Source organism: Epinephelus fuscoguttatus, linkage group LG5 (assembly GCF_011397635.1).
Source record: "Epinephelus fuscoguttatus linkage group LG5, E.fuscoguttatus.final_Chr_v1".
NCBI lineage: Eukaryota > Metazoa > Chordata > Actinopteri > Perciformes > Serranidae > Epinephelus > Epinephelus fuscoguttatus.
In genome coordinates, this window is record NC_064756.1 from 17805473 (window position 1) to 17821172 (window position 15700).

The 15700-nt window shown below is 39.6% G+C and overlaps 1 protein-coding gene across 1 annotated transcript; it reads left to right on the forward strand.

Moving 5' to 3' along the window:
• The first annotated feature begins 243 nt into the window (after positions 1-243).
• On the forward strand, positions 244-1371 carry LOC125888521 (piggyBac transposable element-derived protein 3-like). The gene has a single exon (XM_049575904.1). It carries the CDS (start codon positions 244-246, stop codon positions 1369-1371), a length of 1128 nt encoding a protein of 375 aa, XP_049431861.1.
• Positions 1372-15700: the final 14329 nt, after the last annotated feature.

Consider the following 15700-nt stretch of genomic DNA (forward strand, 5'->3'; position numbering starts at 1 on the left):
CAAAGCTGCCCCAACCCATTGGATGTTTTCTTACTGATGTATCCACCCACCCTGAGAGAGATCACAGTTGAAATGTCCAACCTCTACTCCACCCAGACCAAGGGAAAGCAACTGAATCTAAGTATGGATGAGCTCCTCACATTCTATGGGATCCTAATTACAAGTGGGTACAGCTCTGTCCCAAGAAGACACATGTACTAGTCAGTTGACAATGATGTACACAATGAGAGCATTGCAGGTGCAATGCGGAGAAACCGCTTTGATGATATAATGGCCTCAGTTCATGTGGTTGACAACACCAAGATCACTGATGACCCATTTTTTAAGGTTAGACCCATCTTCTCTGAGCTCAATCACTCATACAAAATCATGCCATTTCAGGAATGGCTGTCAGTGGATGAGAGCATGATCCCATACTACGGCCGACATGGATGTAAACAATTCATCAAAGGCAAACCAATTCGCTTTGGTTACAAGGTATGGAGCCTCGCCTCATCCAGTGGATACATGTACCACATGGAGCCATATTGTGGATCACACACTCTCCTCCCAGAGACAGGGTTGGGTCAGGGACCCAGCGTTGTCATAGGTTTGGCAGAGCAAGCTCAGGTGCCTCAAGGTTGCAAGTTCTTCCATGACAACCTCTTTACCACTCTTTCACTCATGGATGAGATGACAAAAAGAGGATATGGGAGCTCTGGAACCATGAGGCAGAACCGCCTGTTTGATGTCCCATTCACACCACTGAATGCCTTCATGAAGTTACCCAGGGGAACCTCTGAGGTTCTGTGCCAAGGAGAGAAGCTGCTGGTCCGTTGGAAAGACAATAACATTGTCACAGTGGCAACAAACATGGATGAAAAATACACTGAGACCTCTGTCAAGAGATGGAACAGGCATCGACGTGCCTTTGACAGTGTCCAACAACCAAAATGCATCAGCCGATACAATGAGCACATGGGTGGTGTAGACCTTCACGACCTACAGGTTTCACGATACCATATCTCAATCAGGTCAAAGAAGTGGTGGTGGCCCATCTTTGCATGGTCTATCAACAGTGCTCTTGTAAATGGCCATCTCTTTTACAGAGATGTTATTGGAGGGACCATCGACCTGCTCGCCTTCTCACGGATAGTCTCACAGTCTCTTCTGCAAAGGTTTGGAACGAAACCACTGAGCCATGGAAGGAGATCTCTACTGAGTGCTACCGTTGAAGATCAGGCAAGATACGACAAAGCTTCTCACTGGCCAATTAACACGATGCACCGGTTCCAGAGATGTCGCCATTGTGACAAACGCACTACCTATGCATGTGAGAAATGCAAAGTACCACTGCACATTGAGTGCTTCAAGCTGTACCATGGAGTGTAGAAGAAAAACAGTAAAGACAGGAGAATGCAGTCGAACATAGAGTTCACAAGCATGCACGCGCACACACACACACACACACACACACACACACACACACACAAGTGGTTGCATACAGTTACAAACAAACAGTACTTTGGAGTCTAGGGAAAAAAAGCTGAAAAAAACCATCAAAATGTCCTAAATGTTCCAGGAAAAGATGTTATTTTTTAGTCATTCAAGGCATTGCTTTGCTCTTTGTTCTACAACCTATTTTATTTTGTTGTTCAGTCAGTCAGTGTAGGCCTATACTTGAAAGCATGTTCAGCAGCTACCTCTATCCTAAATGTTTACCTTCATGTTCAGTGTGCTCAATGTATACTGCACTAAAAATGAATGTGTTCAAATGAATTTTGCACTAAAAATTAACGTTTTCAAATGAATGTTGCACTAAAGTAAGTTGCACTAAAGTTACAATGTTGAAATACATTGATGATTGTTGTTGTTTTTTGTCTTAACCTCAATATTCATAACGGTGCTCCCAGTATTCATATTGCTAGCCGATAGTATAGGGCTTATATGTAAAATATTCACACTACAATGAGAGAGCATTTAGAGGCAATGCTGGAACTTTTAAAAGTGATAATAACTAGCCTTTATATATAAGGATGTTATACACTCACGCGCACACACGCACATACACACACACACACACACACACACACACACACAAACACACACACACACACACACACACACACACAGAGAAACACACACACAAACACACTGCACAGGTCAAATAGACCTATATTTAGTCTGTCCAATGGTTGATACCACACAGTATCCATAAAACACACTTTTTCACACACTTTTCCATGAAAATTTCTAAAAATTATGATTGATTGTTTCAAAGGGATACTAATGACACATGATTTGGATATTTTTGTGTCTGGGAAAAATTTGGGATTAAATGGGTTAATGTGACAGTACTTGTACCTTGATGAATCTCCTGGTTTTAGATCTACGGGTCATTATACGAAAACGTGCCACTTTGTGTCTCTCAAACAAAACTGTGCTATAAATGTCAATAAACAATAAATACACTATAATCATTTTAGAATTTATTTTCCATGATATCTCTTGTAACATTAAAACAATGTAAAATTTTATTTATTTTGTTTTCAAAGAGTTTTAACCTTTTTGTACGAAGCATCATTCAAAAACTGTAAAAATGGCCTGTCACTCAATATGATTGTTCTACTTTTACTAGCTATTAAGGCCCAAAAAACTCAAACTATCATAAAAACATAAACTTATATATAAAGCTTCAAGTGTCCTTTCATTATTTATGAATGGGTTTTATTCTTAATATATGTAAAATGTTGTAAAAAACATCAATTTAGTCGGGTCGCCAGGTAGTCGTCAACCCTGTTACTTTTAATGAAAGCACCCCTTCTGAGATAATGGACTGCTCCGACAGTTGCATCATTTCCTGGGAGTGAAATCAGCTTCCTTTTGTGAACATGCTGGTGAAAAGACAACTACAGTAAGTGTCCTCTTATTTTCATGATTTTTCTGACAGAGGGGACGAGCTTATTATGTCAGCCCTGTTTCCACAAAAGGACACGTTAAAAAGATAATTGTTAGAAATTTTTAATGTACATAAATAACATGATATAAGCCTCTAATGAATGCACACCATGTGGTCTCATGACCTTCACCACATGGCTAGTAATGGCTACCAAGAACATTTTTCGTCAACCCTGTTACCGTCAACCCTGTTACCATTCTAGTGTAAAAGGGTTGATGGTAACAGGGTTGACAAAAGTATGGTTTTGCGAGTACATGAAAATATACTTTACTAACCAGTAGTAGACATGCTACTAGCTGAAAGGGAAATTGAAAAAAATGTGCACTTGGTGACAAGTTTTTGAAATTTGGCATGGTGTTAAACTTGGTGGAAAGGTATAACAACGTCCAACATGGAACCCATTACAATTTGGAGCAGATCCAAATCTCCGGTGAGGGCCATATTGAATTCTGTGGCTAACTTGGTTTTTGAAAACTTTATACCCATACCTTACACTATGCCAAATTTCAAAAACTTGTCACCAAGTGCACAATTTTTTCAATTTCCCTCTCAGCTAGCAATGAAACTTGTAAAACCAGGTATATAATGTCTACTATTGGTAAGTAAGTACCAATACATTTTCATGTACTCGCAAAACCATACTTTTGTTAACTTTGTTACGTTAACCCCTTTTACGCTAGAATGGTAACAGGGTTGACAAAAAATGTTCTTGGCAGCCATTACTAGCCATGTGGTGAAGGTCATGAGACCACATGGTGTGCATTCATTAGAGGCTTATATCATGTTATTTATGTACATTAAAAATTTCTAACAAATATCTTTTTAACGTGTCCTTTTGTGGAAACAGGGCTGACACAATAAGCTCGTCCCCCTCTGTCAGAAAAATCATGAAAATAAGAGGACACTTACTGTAGTTGTCTTTTCACCAGCATGTTCACAAAAGGAAACTGACTTCACTCCCAGGAAATCATGCAACTTTTAGAGCAGGCCAAACATGTTCAATGGATCAAATTCATTGTGACTGTCCTTTCAGTATCCTTCATGTTTTGAAAAATGCTAAAACCTCTCAATAAATATGTCTCCAAAATATACTTTGATTAGTCATGTTGAATTAAAGGTTTATGAATGTCACATTATCTTATTAGACCCAAAGCTGCAACTTAAACTATCAGTATGGCAACTGTTGTCAATCCTGTTACTGAGGTGTCAGCCCTGTTACTTGTATAATATTCTAGTATAATTCAAAAAATTAAAAGACAAATGTCAAATCAGCTCATTTTATATGTTAAGTAAAAGAAACCAGTAATCTACAGAATGAAATGTGGGTATTATTGTTTTGTTTCCATATTCTGTTCTTAAAAAGAAGATGCTGTGAAAGTGTCAATTGCAAATGAGCATATTCATCCATGGATAAAACATAAACACCTCAATATTCCCACTGTACAAACACACTCAGTGTAACAAGGGGAGATTTATCCTTCAAAGTATATCAGATTTGTTGTAAATATGCATTTAAAACATTTTCAAACACTAATTGGTGTATCGTAACAGGGTTGACAAAACACACATATGCATGTTGATTAAATGTGGAAAAAAATAAGATAGCCTGAGATGGCACAGCACATATTTCTGATAGGTAAGGATCTATTTAATCCAAAAAGGGTCATAAATAGTTTTAAAACAGTACTTTGAAAATCAAACATTAAGAATGGGAAATGGCACGTTTTCATGTTACTTTTTTTTTCTAACACATAATAATCATAGATTGAATAGTGAAACTTAATTTTATATGCATAATGGCTGTCACGCTTGTATTGCCATGCAAGACTTCGTGCAGACACTCACAAACACTCTCCCTGTGACTTGCACATACACACGTGCAATGCATGTCGGGGTATGTGTGTAGTGCAGACGTGATTGTCTGCAGTTTACAGAGAAAACAAACAAGCTTCCATTATTCATGTTGATTAAGGAAACAGCTCTGTTTCTGTGTCACGCTAACAAGCTGAACAAGAGGACAGGAAGAGGGGGAAAACAGCAATCGCCTTCGTTCCATCGTCACGTTCATAGTCACAAACACACACACACACAGCCACATTCAACTGCTTCCAATGACAGATCGCTCAGCTTCTGCTGTGTGGAGGTTGTGTGTTTAGGCTTATCCAAGATATTGAATAACCAAAAGTTTGATCTTACAGATAGAAGACAGGGGTGACCCCTAACCCTAACCCCCCAGCAACAGCGGGGAACATAGAACCCGGGGAATATAGGGATGACCCCGAAACCTCTCCCGTGAATAATGAATAACCCTATGTAGACCCAGTGTTTAATTTGGCCAATCTGGGCTACTGTAGAACAACATGGCAGACTCCATGGAAGAGGAGCCATTCTGTATAAACAGCTCATTCTCAGGTCACAAAAACACAACAATTCTTATTTTCAGGTAGACGACTGAAAACATAGTCATAAATATTATATATAATTTCTGCCAATAGATGAATAAATGATGAACAATATTTATATAGCACCTTTCATGCACAGAATGCAGCACAAAGTGCTTTACAATACTGCAGCAGGGACAAAATAAGCAAAAAAATAAAACCATACAATTACGCAACACTCATTCAAGGAGAAAGGAGAAGAATACATTAATGAATTGATTAATTAATCAAATAATTAAAAAAAAAACATGTTAGAAATATTAAAACAGATAGTTATAGGCTGTATTCAATCAATCACTTTTATTTCTAAAGCCCAATATCACAAATCATAATTTGCCTCACAGGGCTTTACAGCATACGACATCCCTCTGTCCTTAGGACCCTTGCAGTGAGTAGGAACCCGCCCCACCAAAAAAAAAACCCATTAACAGCGGAAAAAACAGTAGAAACCTCAAGAAGAGCAACTGAGGAGGGATCCCTCTTCCAGGACGGACAGACGTGCAACAGATGTCGTACAGAACAGATCAACTTGATAAATTAACAGTAATCCGTATGACACAATGAGACAGAAAAAAAGACAGAGAGAGAGACAGGACAGACGGTAATGACAATAGCTTACAACAGCAACAATGAAAGTAATAAAAAAAATAAATTAAAAAAAAAAGACAAAGAAAAGGTGAGATTTATGTTTTTTGTATCTTTGGTATCTTTTTATAACCAGTAAGAAAAATAATCTCAAGGAGACCTTGCTAGATCAAATCACAGCATGTAAATGAAATCAAATGGGCACTGAGTAGAACAGACCGTCATTAAAGATCATGGGAATTCATACTTTGCTGTCACAACACAATTAATATTGTTTCTTGGAGGCGTTGCAGAGAAAAAAATAACCTTGAGTTATGCGTATGACTGCATCGTTGCTGGCACAAAGAAAATTCTTACAATTTCCTGCATCCTGCATCCCAGAAGTGAGTATTCGGTTCTGAACTGCTGTCAGAGTTCTTCATTTTCACAACCCTATATGTACCCTAAATACCTCCAGCCACTCACCCACACACACACGCATGCACACTGGTAATGTTTCTTAGGTTGAAAAGCAGACCACTTCCCTTCTTCTGAATATTCATGAGCACCTGTTTTCTACCCAACACTCATGAGATCACCAACACAACATTACCACAGGCATGTATATGTGCTTCCGTTAGCCTTGTAGTATGTGTGCATCTGTTTTTGTCGAAGTAGAGAAAACCATTTGAACCTGAAAAGACGGGACCGTCTGCCCAGAGATAAATTGTTGCATTGAATGCAGAGAGAGTTTTGCATATTTAGCCATTTGCCAGATAATTTAATCAGAAGGTGTAGTGATATCCATCAGAAGTGGGAGTTGGACTAAGGCTAAAGCATACTTCCATTTTTTTACACTTTTATAGTGTGCAAAAATTCATGCATACACATTTAATTCAAAGCAAACTACGGTAACAGCGTGTTATAATCTACAGAAATTATGCAGGTGGAGAAGAGATATGACTATTCTTGTGCAATATGTATAATTGGATGTAGTGTAATGTACCTCTGTATAATCTCTAACAAAAGCCAAGATAATTTAGTAAAATATGGGGCAGCTTTATTAGTTTCTGGGAAATTGCTTAATCTACTTAATGCCAGGAGCCAGAATTGTCAAATACCTAAATTGCTACACTAATGGAGTATTGCCCTTTTGCTCTTCTGTCTGTATTTTCCTTGATTTTATTATTTTTCAATGTGTTATTGTGAAATAAAAGCACTTTCTTTGCAGTTATGTGCATTGGAATAAAGACATCCTTATTCAGACAGTGCAGAAATGTAAAGGTTGGGTTAATGTAGGAGGAAGTGTGAAGAACTGTGGACTTATTTTTTAATACTATACAGTATCTGTGACTTCTACTTTCATTGCACTTTATAAAACACATTAAAAAAGGTAGGAAAAAAACAGCTATATTCAAATACGTCCTCAATTTTATACATTCTCAATATTTGAAGAACATACTCTGAGATGTGTACAGGCATCCCCTCACGCTGTTTTTTTAGGTGACATTATCACTTCAAATGTTTAGACTCCTGGTCATGTTCAAGTTGTGAATATTTTGCCCCAGCAGTTGTAAACACTTCCCCGGTGCGTTTTATCTGTGTACTGCAGTATTAAGAAAGGGGGCCTGCCTGTGTCACTTATCAGGATCCAGCTGCCATTTGGCCCCTTTAAAGCAACGGTTTGCTTACAAGGCACGTTTTTGAGAAATCCCAAATTATTGGCAACATCGCTTGAAGGGGCCATTACACATCTTCATTTGTGCAATGAATGAACTCTCAGAGGGCTCTACCTATCAGTGTTCTGATGAAATATTAGACCAGACTCTATGAGCTCCATATGAGTATTTCTGATGACATAATGATTATCATTAAAGCTGTCTTTGTAGCAATTTTTTAATCGTTTAGAGAGGCCTGTGTGTTGACCTTTGGGAACAATGAAGATTGATTTTACTGATGAACGGATTCAAGAGATGAATTTTAATGTAGTCGATGTGATACATAGATTTATACCATATACCCACTAAGAAAGCTCCAGGACTTCCATGTACCCACTTGAAATTGTGCAGGGATAAGTACAACATTTTTGACACAGCTTTTGCTTCTGTGTTTTTGCAAACGCGGTCAATAGATGTGACAGCACGCTGAACAAACGCTGCAGAAAATGCAGAGAGCTTCTCATCCCTGCACTGAGAGCAGACAGCTGTTGGCGATCACAGCAGAGAGGAAATTAGTGGTAAAGTTGTCAAGTAGTACTAAATGTACAGTTTAGGTTTCAGTCTATCCATGAATAAACACCACAGCTCCTCAAGAGCCGAGTAAAGTCCCTGTGTCTTGCTTCTCAACTGCTGAGAGTAAAGTGAAGCTGGTTAGCGTCAACCTCAGCCCTGCAGGCAAAACAAGTAGTAGCGACCCCAGAGATTCTTCATGAGGTGGCCAAATGGGGCCACTGAAAATTGTGGGGTCTCAAACCAAAACCAAAAACCACAGCTTGATTTCATGAATTGCATAATAGTGTTGTAGTAGTCTGTAAAGGCTGGATGAAAACTATGTCAATAACAGAGTAAAGGAGTTGCATCCTGATATACTGTGGTTTTTATTTTACACATAACATAACTAAATATCTGATGTGCATAGACTAACGATAGTACAGTTAACATTTTGGGTGCCACAACAATCCTGTTTTAATGTGTATGTATTGTTATAGACTCTTTTACTGTTAGTAAACATTATAATGTTTTTCAGTGGGCGGGGCTTAGCTGGAGGCAAAACAGTTCTCAACAGTCATTAGCCAGCGCTACCTAGCAAGTTCTGTTTGCTTGTTTCAGACAATGGAGGAAGATGATGTGAGTGGTGCATTCAGAAATACTTATTCTAAGTGCCGAAGGACGCTCCCAGAGGGCATGAACTTGACCGTTCGTAAATTTGTAGCGCTGTCGGAATGTACCGTTCAGTTATCCAGAGTACCGCATTTTCGGAGTGGCAGAGCACACTCTGGGCACTCTGTCTGGGGAGACGGAGCAGCAGAGCACCGAGCAGAGTAATTTTGTGTGATTAACTTCCCCGTTTGTCAATTATTATAGGAAAATAACGCTCAGTTTCTTCAACCAACAGGGTTTTTATTTTAGTGTAGAGCGTCAGACTGAATTTATGGACGCACCATGTCAGGTCACTCACTCTTCGGGACCATAAATGCTCTCACTCAGTGGATGGATGATTTGATAGGATTGCTGAAGGTAGATGGCCGGCTTTGTGGTTGATTACTGTGCCAATCTTACAAAGGAGGACGACACTTGAACGGTTTCCTTCACTTTGTTTTGCTATCGAGGCTAACATTAGCTAATGCACTACAAAGTTAGCATTATAGAGAAATCCAATATTCCTCTTAACGCTTCCCCTACTTCTGATGAGGTGGACATGATAACCCTTAATACACATAACGTTATTCATCCCTACAACAGGACATACTTTTCCCCTAACCTGATATGAAGTGTGTGCTGCACATGTGAGCATTTTTGATGATCGCCTCCGTCCAGTCCGTCCGTCTTATCACATTTAACCATAGCTGTTTTCGTTCTTGCTGACGGGCAGTGGCGGCTGGTTTGTGATAAAATTTAAGTTTTGAGCCATGACTCCTTCTGTTCTGGCTCCCAATAACACAACAAGACGACATTTAAAGACTCCTATGTAGCCTACAGCCCTGTGGTGGCGAGTCATGTTTTGCCTCCAGCTAATACAATGGCGTCATTGTGACGTCAACCCTAAAAAGTTCTATTTGATCTATTGTTTTGTAATAGGCTAGTTGTCCTTTTGCTTAAAATCACAAATACATACCTTTTAATTAGAAGGCGTACATTGAAGTTTAAAAACACCACACAGAGGCCTCCATTCATTTTCAGTTATTTTAGCAAAGTGGGCAGAGATTGCGTCATGGTGGCCGAGGCCTCGCCACCCCTTGGTGATCACAGTATACCCACTACAATAAACTACACTACACCCCTTAGTTCAGGTCAACAGGGTTAGTGGCATGTACATGAGAGTCTAAATTTTGTAGGGTGAATAAGCATGCAAGCTTGTACAATTTATGTTGTGAGCTTGCAATATCTTATAATCTCTCCACAACCAACAACCATGTGGTGAAGACATGTCATGTGATGTGCACACGCACAGACCTCAAGTCATATTCAGCTGATATAAAAGCCTTGATGTAGACCCCCTCACCTTCCTCTTCCAATCCAATAATTTCTCTGAGGCCAATTCTCTGCAGGCACAGTCACATCATAGAGAAATCTCTACTCTCCCTCACACACACACACACACAAACACACAAACACACACAGCTGTATACCATGATTGGGGTTAAACCTCAGGTTATTATTGAGGAGGGTTGGGAGGGAGGGTGGAACATGGAGATGGTCATATTTTTTGTGTGTTTGTATGTGTGTCAGGAGGGGAGATTTTGATATAAAACCTGCTATTTGACAAAAACACAACTGCAAGATCAATTTAAACAGCTACTGAGAAGGTCAGACAACATTAATTAATGAGCAAGAAAGAACAAAAGGCAAATTAAAAAGCACAACTATTGTGCCTAGCATGCATGTTATTTTATTATGATCATAATAGTGATGGCCTTTAAAAACAAAACAAAAAAAAGAGCATAAAGACCCTGAACCCATCAGACAGGGACACTACCCACTGTGTCCTCTACTGTCCTTTACAAAGAGAATCATAAGAAATGTGCATATAGATGTAAACTGCATATGTGATCTCAATAACATGGTCATACCAATGTTGGAAACCACAAAGATCTTCAGAAACTGTCATACTAAAGAGAAAAACAACGCCATGCTGGGCCAGAAACAGCATGGGATTCATTCCAGGTTTGAAATAAAATTCACACATAGTTTTTATTTTGACAATCAGAAACAGCATCTGGGAAAATAATCTCTTTCTTTAACCACAGCCAGGAAATGGTGCCTTCATCAGTCCACATACAGAATCTGGCATAGACCTAAATTGGAACATCTAATATTTGCTGAAAATTATGCTGACAATCTACATTCAAATCAATATCCTGCTGGAGAAAATGATTTTAAATGTGTTACATGTATTTACGAATCCTTGCTGATAGTTAATTTTGTACTCTTGAATAACATATCAGTAAAGAGACATCCAATGTCAAATTAAGTTCACATTTCACATACTGTGTAAGCTTTTGCCTTGTTGCTGTTGAGATTTGACACATTAATAACACCAATCGCTCGATAGTAGTTTCTATTTGCATATCAGAGAAACTAGTTAATTAACCTTCTTCTAAGTCCTGGAAAGAAACATCTTCAATACAGGTTATTATAAGCCCTTTATCCACTGAGCAGTACAGTTCTGTTCAGTACAGTTCGGGTTGAAAAGTTGTGGATGGTACCAATGGAACCGTTCAGTACCGTCCCCATTTTTGGTCCCCCCTCTGTTGGGGTACCTAGCACACAGATCTGGTACTAAAAGGTGGAGCTGTGAACACTGCAGTCTGTTGATTGGTCAATAGAGGATGGTCACTCTGCTCAGGGCTGAGTTGTGGCTGGTTTTGAAGCTTATGTAACTACTGTTCATACTGTAGAGAGTTTTACATATATTAGTAGACAGTAACTATGAAATGAAAGGGTTTTGCTGCCTCTTGCAGCAGCTGGAGTTGGAGAAAATATAATTTAATTCACTGGGTAGACTGCTGGTGACTTTTAAGGTAGAACATTAACTTGTAATATTACTCAGTGTCTGAGCTGTCAGTGTGAATCAATCAGCACACCTTAAATTTTATATGACATACACATTTAGTAATGCGTGGATCTTCCAGCGTTTATATGTACTATTAATTTCAACTGGATTCTGTGAACGGCATATATTCTAATCCTTACTTGAGGGGGGAAAAAAAACCCATGCAGAGCGTCATTACTGTGGGCTCCGGCAACACTAAACCCCTGAGCTTGCCTGAGAAGGACTAAATGCACAAACCCGCTATATTTAAATATCCCATAGAGCGAGACTCTCACTGCAGCCTGTTCTATTTTGTTCTGGAAATGTTGGTGTGCAGCCTCATTCTGTGGTCGATAAATGAGGTCCAGGCTTCCCCCTGTGCCACCAATGATGAGGAAATACAGCAGGTGCTTGACGAAGCACTAAGTGACAACAAGTCCACTCACATTTAAGGGTACTGTTTTCGGTGGAGGATGGTTAAGGTCTAGGTACCATGTCTGAAGGCTTACTTTTGGTTCCAAAGGTACCATACCGAAATTGTTTGGTGGAAACAGGGCTATACACAACAAGGCACTGTTTCAGAACCCTGAATTTCAGACATTAGCTTTTCAGGTTATTTCATTACAGTCAAAACAAATCAACAGAGGTCATATATAAGTCTGCATGATAATATCTTGCAGTCTGATTAAATTTCTCTTTGTACTGTTTGATACGTTGAACTGAATTGACAGAAGCCTTCCCTAAGAATCATAGATTATACTGCATTTGAGATGGGTTAAGTGTTGCTGTAAAGGTGAAATGCATTCTGTAGAAACTAATTAGCCACACAGGCACTAATTATTACCTACAGAAGAGTGAGAGCTACTCAGAGCTGGAGTCTGGAACTTTCCACACGGTGCCAACAGCGGAGAGATAATTGAAGCGATGTTCAACTACAACAAAGAGGCAGAGTAACCATAGTGACTGTCTCTCATCCAATTGTTGTGTGTACACAGCTAAATGTAATGCACTTGACCAAGCAAGGCTTCGGTAATGTGTTGTCTGCATAACTGCTGAAGTGACTCATACACAATAAAGGGCGAATTTAATGTCATGTATTCATGAAAGTAAGTTTACAGTAGATGTACATTGACGCTGGATGGTTTAAAGGCATGTTAGGCCAAGAGTAGCGAGTCACTACCTAGAAAGAGACAAGTTTCAGGTTAAATATGCCACTTTTAACCTTACTTATAGAGGTATACAATGCAGGATTCCCCCCCAAATACTGTGTTTCTCATTTTCTGTGTTTGGGATATAAATGGATGTGTACCCCACAGTGCTCAGGTGAGGTTTGGGCTTCATAAAAAGGTAGCAACCAGCTGCCAGACCTTGAGCAGCAGGCATCCAAGAGACACAGCACTGAAAAAAACTGGCAAGTGAATCTGGGGTTGGCTTTTATTTTCGCTTTAGCTGGAACAACAGCCAACAACCCTGCATAGCATACTTTTAAGAACACTTAATTGTGCAGATGACATTAAATTATATTTTAATTGACATTTGTCAGTTTTTAAGTGGAAGATAAACGTGTAAAAGGAAATGAGGATGGAGTCAGATAAAGACAGGGAGAAAAGCAGGATCATCAGATGAGTAGGGAGGAAGAGAGATAGAGAGATGGAGGCAGAGGTTTGTGACCGCTACATTAGCCTCTGTGCTTGTCTCCCTCCAGCACCATTAGCATATCATTAGAAAACATCTGAACTCACAGATGTTGGACTCTTAGCCTGGCAGGCTTGCTGAGAAGCCAACACAGTAATGTACGCACAAACAGACTCACTGCGGATCTAGTGCACTCTCAGTTTGAGCACACACACAGTGTGAACTCCCAGATGTTTTACGTTGGCCCATGGCAGGATCAGAGAAGAGGAGAGAGGAGCTGGCACAGATCTGACTAAGAGATTTAGAGAGATATTCTGTGTGCATCCAGTCAGTAAAAGCATATTAAAATACAGAATAATGAAAGATGGGCCTGCAGACCCAACAACACATGCTGAAGTCTGTTCATGTTTTATTTTTTTACGTGCGCACAAATGCATGTGTTTAGATCTGTATTTAAATGTATAGGTAAGCATGCATCAGCATCAGTGAACATTTGTGTGTGAGTGTGAGAGTGTGTGTGTGTGTGTGTGTGTGTGTGTGTGTGTGTGTGTGTGTGTGTGTGTTCATAGCCATCTGCCAGCCTGTGGGGACATTGCTGTCTATGATCTGTCAAACAGTCTGCGTTTAGTCTGCCTTGCCAGAACCCAGGCAGAGCATTTAGACAAGGTGTGTGAAGATCCAGGACCATCGCACAAGAGGGTAATCATTATCTGACAGGCACCCAGGGATGGCGTTTAATGGTTTGGCAACTAGCCCAGCAAAGTCATTCGCCCGTCGGCTCCATACCATCCCTACAAGGACTCATCAAAAAAAGGCGATGAGGACAACCTGAGGCTTGTGCAGACTCCAGTACAGCAAGTGCAGATTCTGTAGAATCCCAGTGCATGAGGTTGATTTATGAGCTAAATAAAACTATTTTAAAACTTAATTAAAAAAAAAATTCATATTCATGCATGCAGTTTATCTCTGGGAGTTGTTATAGACACAAAAATCTTGGTAATGATTCCTAAAAATTGAAATGCCCTTTCTCTACAATGACTTTGTTAATGACAAAGAAAGGCAGTCACTGAACTGGCTGTTCAAAGTGACAACATTTTGCAACGCTGAACAGAGCAGTCCAAAAGACCGCACAGTTAATTTCCTGATGTAGTCTTATTTAGAAATATTTTTTGAAAATTGAGTTTTTATGTATATTAACCCAAAGTGACATTATTGAAAAGGACTGGACAGTGTTGGCACATAAATGTAAATTCTCAGCATTATACAGTACATACACAACGACAGACACTCTATTCAGTTGTCAGGTGTTTGGCAGTCTCTTCTGTAAAGTAATATAAGTAATATTTATCATTGCCAGGGAGCATTAGAGAAACATACTTCATTGCAATAGATCAGTGATAAAACAAAATGCTTTACTGGTGAATGACATTGGGAGCATTCAGTTTTTGACTTTGACTGTGTGTATTTTTTTTTTGCAGTACCTTCATAGATTTTATTTATTTATTTGATCATTATTTCTAATTGTTGTTGGTTAGTATTGTGGCCTCACAGCAAAAGGGTTGCTGGCTCAAACCTGCTACCCTGCTTGGACTCCTCTGTGGGGAGTTCACATGTTCTCCCTGTGTCAGAAAGGGTTTTCTCCAGATTCGCTTGCTTCCTCCCACAGTCCACAGACATGCAAGTTAGGTTAATTGACTCTAAATGGCCGTAGGTGTGAATGAGAGCGTGAATGACTGTCTGTCTCTATATGTCACCCCTGTGACAATCTGGCATCCTGTCCAGGGTGTGCCTCGTCTCTCGCTGATGTCAGCTGGGATGGGTTTCCCTGAAGTGGATAAGATAATAGAGAATGTATAGATGGAAACTCCTATAAAATACGTAATATAAAGTTAAAGTTAAAGTTCCACTGATTGTCACAGCCCTGAGTGTGTGAAATTTGTTCTCCGCATTTGACCCATCCCCTGAGGGAGCGGTGAGCAGCAGCGGTGCCACGCTCGGGAATCATGTGGTGATCTAACCCCCCAATTCCAACCCCTGACGCTGAGTGCCAAGCAGGGAGGCATTGGGTCCCATTTTTATAGTCTTTGGTATGACTCGGCCAGGGATCGAACCCATAACCTCAGGGTGGACACTATACCACTAGGCCACTGAGCTGGTTTAAGATTCATATCCAAGTGCTGATCATTTTGTTTAATAACTTTTTTTTTTTTACTGTTTTGTAGGTAATATACAAATACTAAACAAAAACTCCATGCATGTTTAGAGAAAACTTTTTGTCTTTTAAATTTGTGACAGTATAGCAACTGTATACACCCCCATACACAGTGCAGTAATGTTGATCAAAGTCCAAACAAACACATTCCATCAGGAG

Coding starts and splice junctions, on each gene's coding strand:
- LOC125888521 (XM_049575904.1), top strand. CDS start 244: ATGCGGAGAAACCGCTTTGATGATATAATGGCCTCAGTTCATGTGGTT.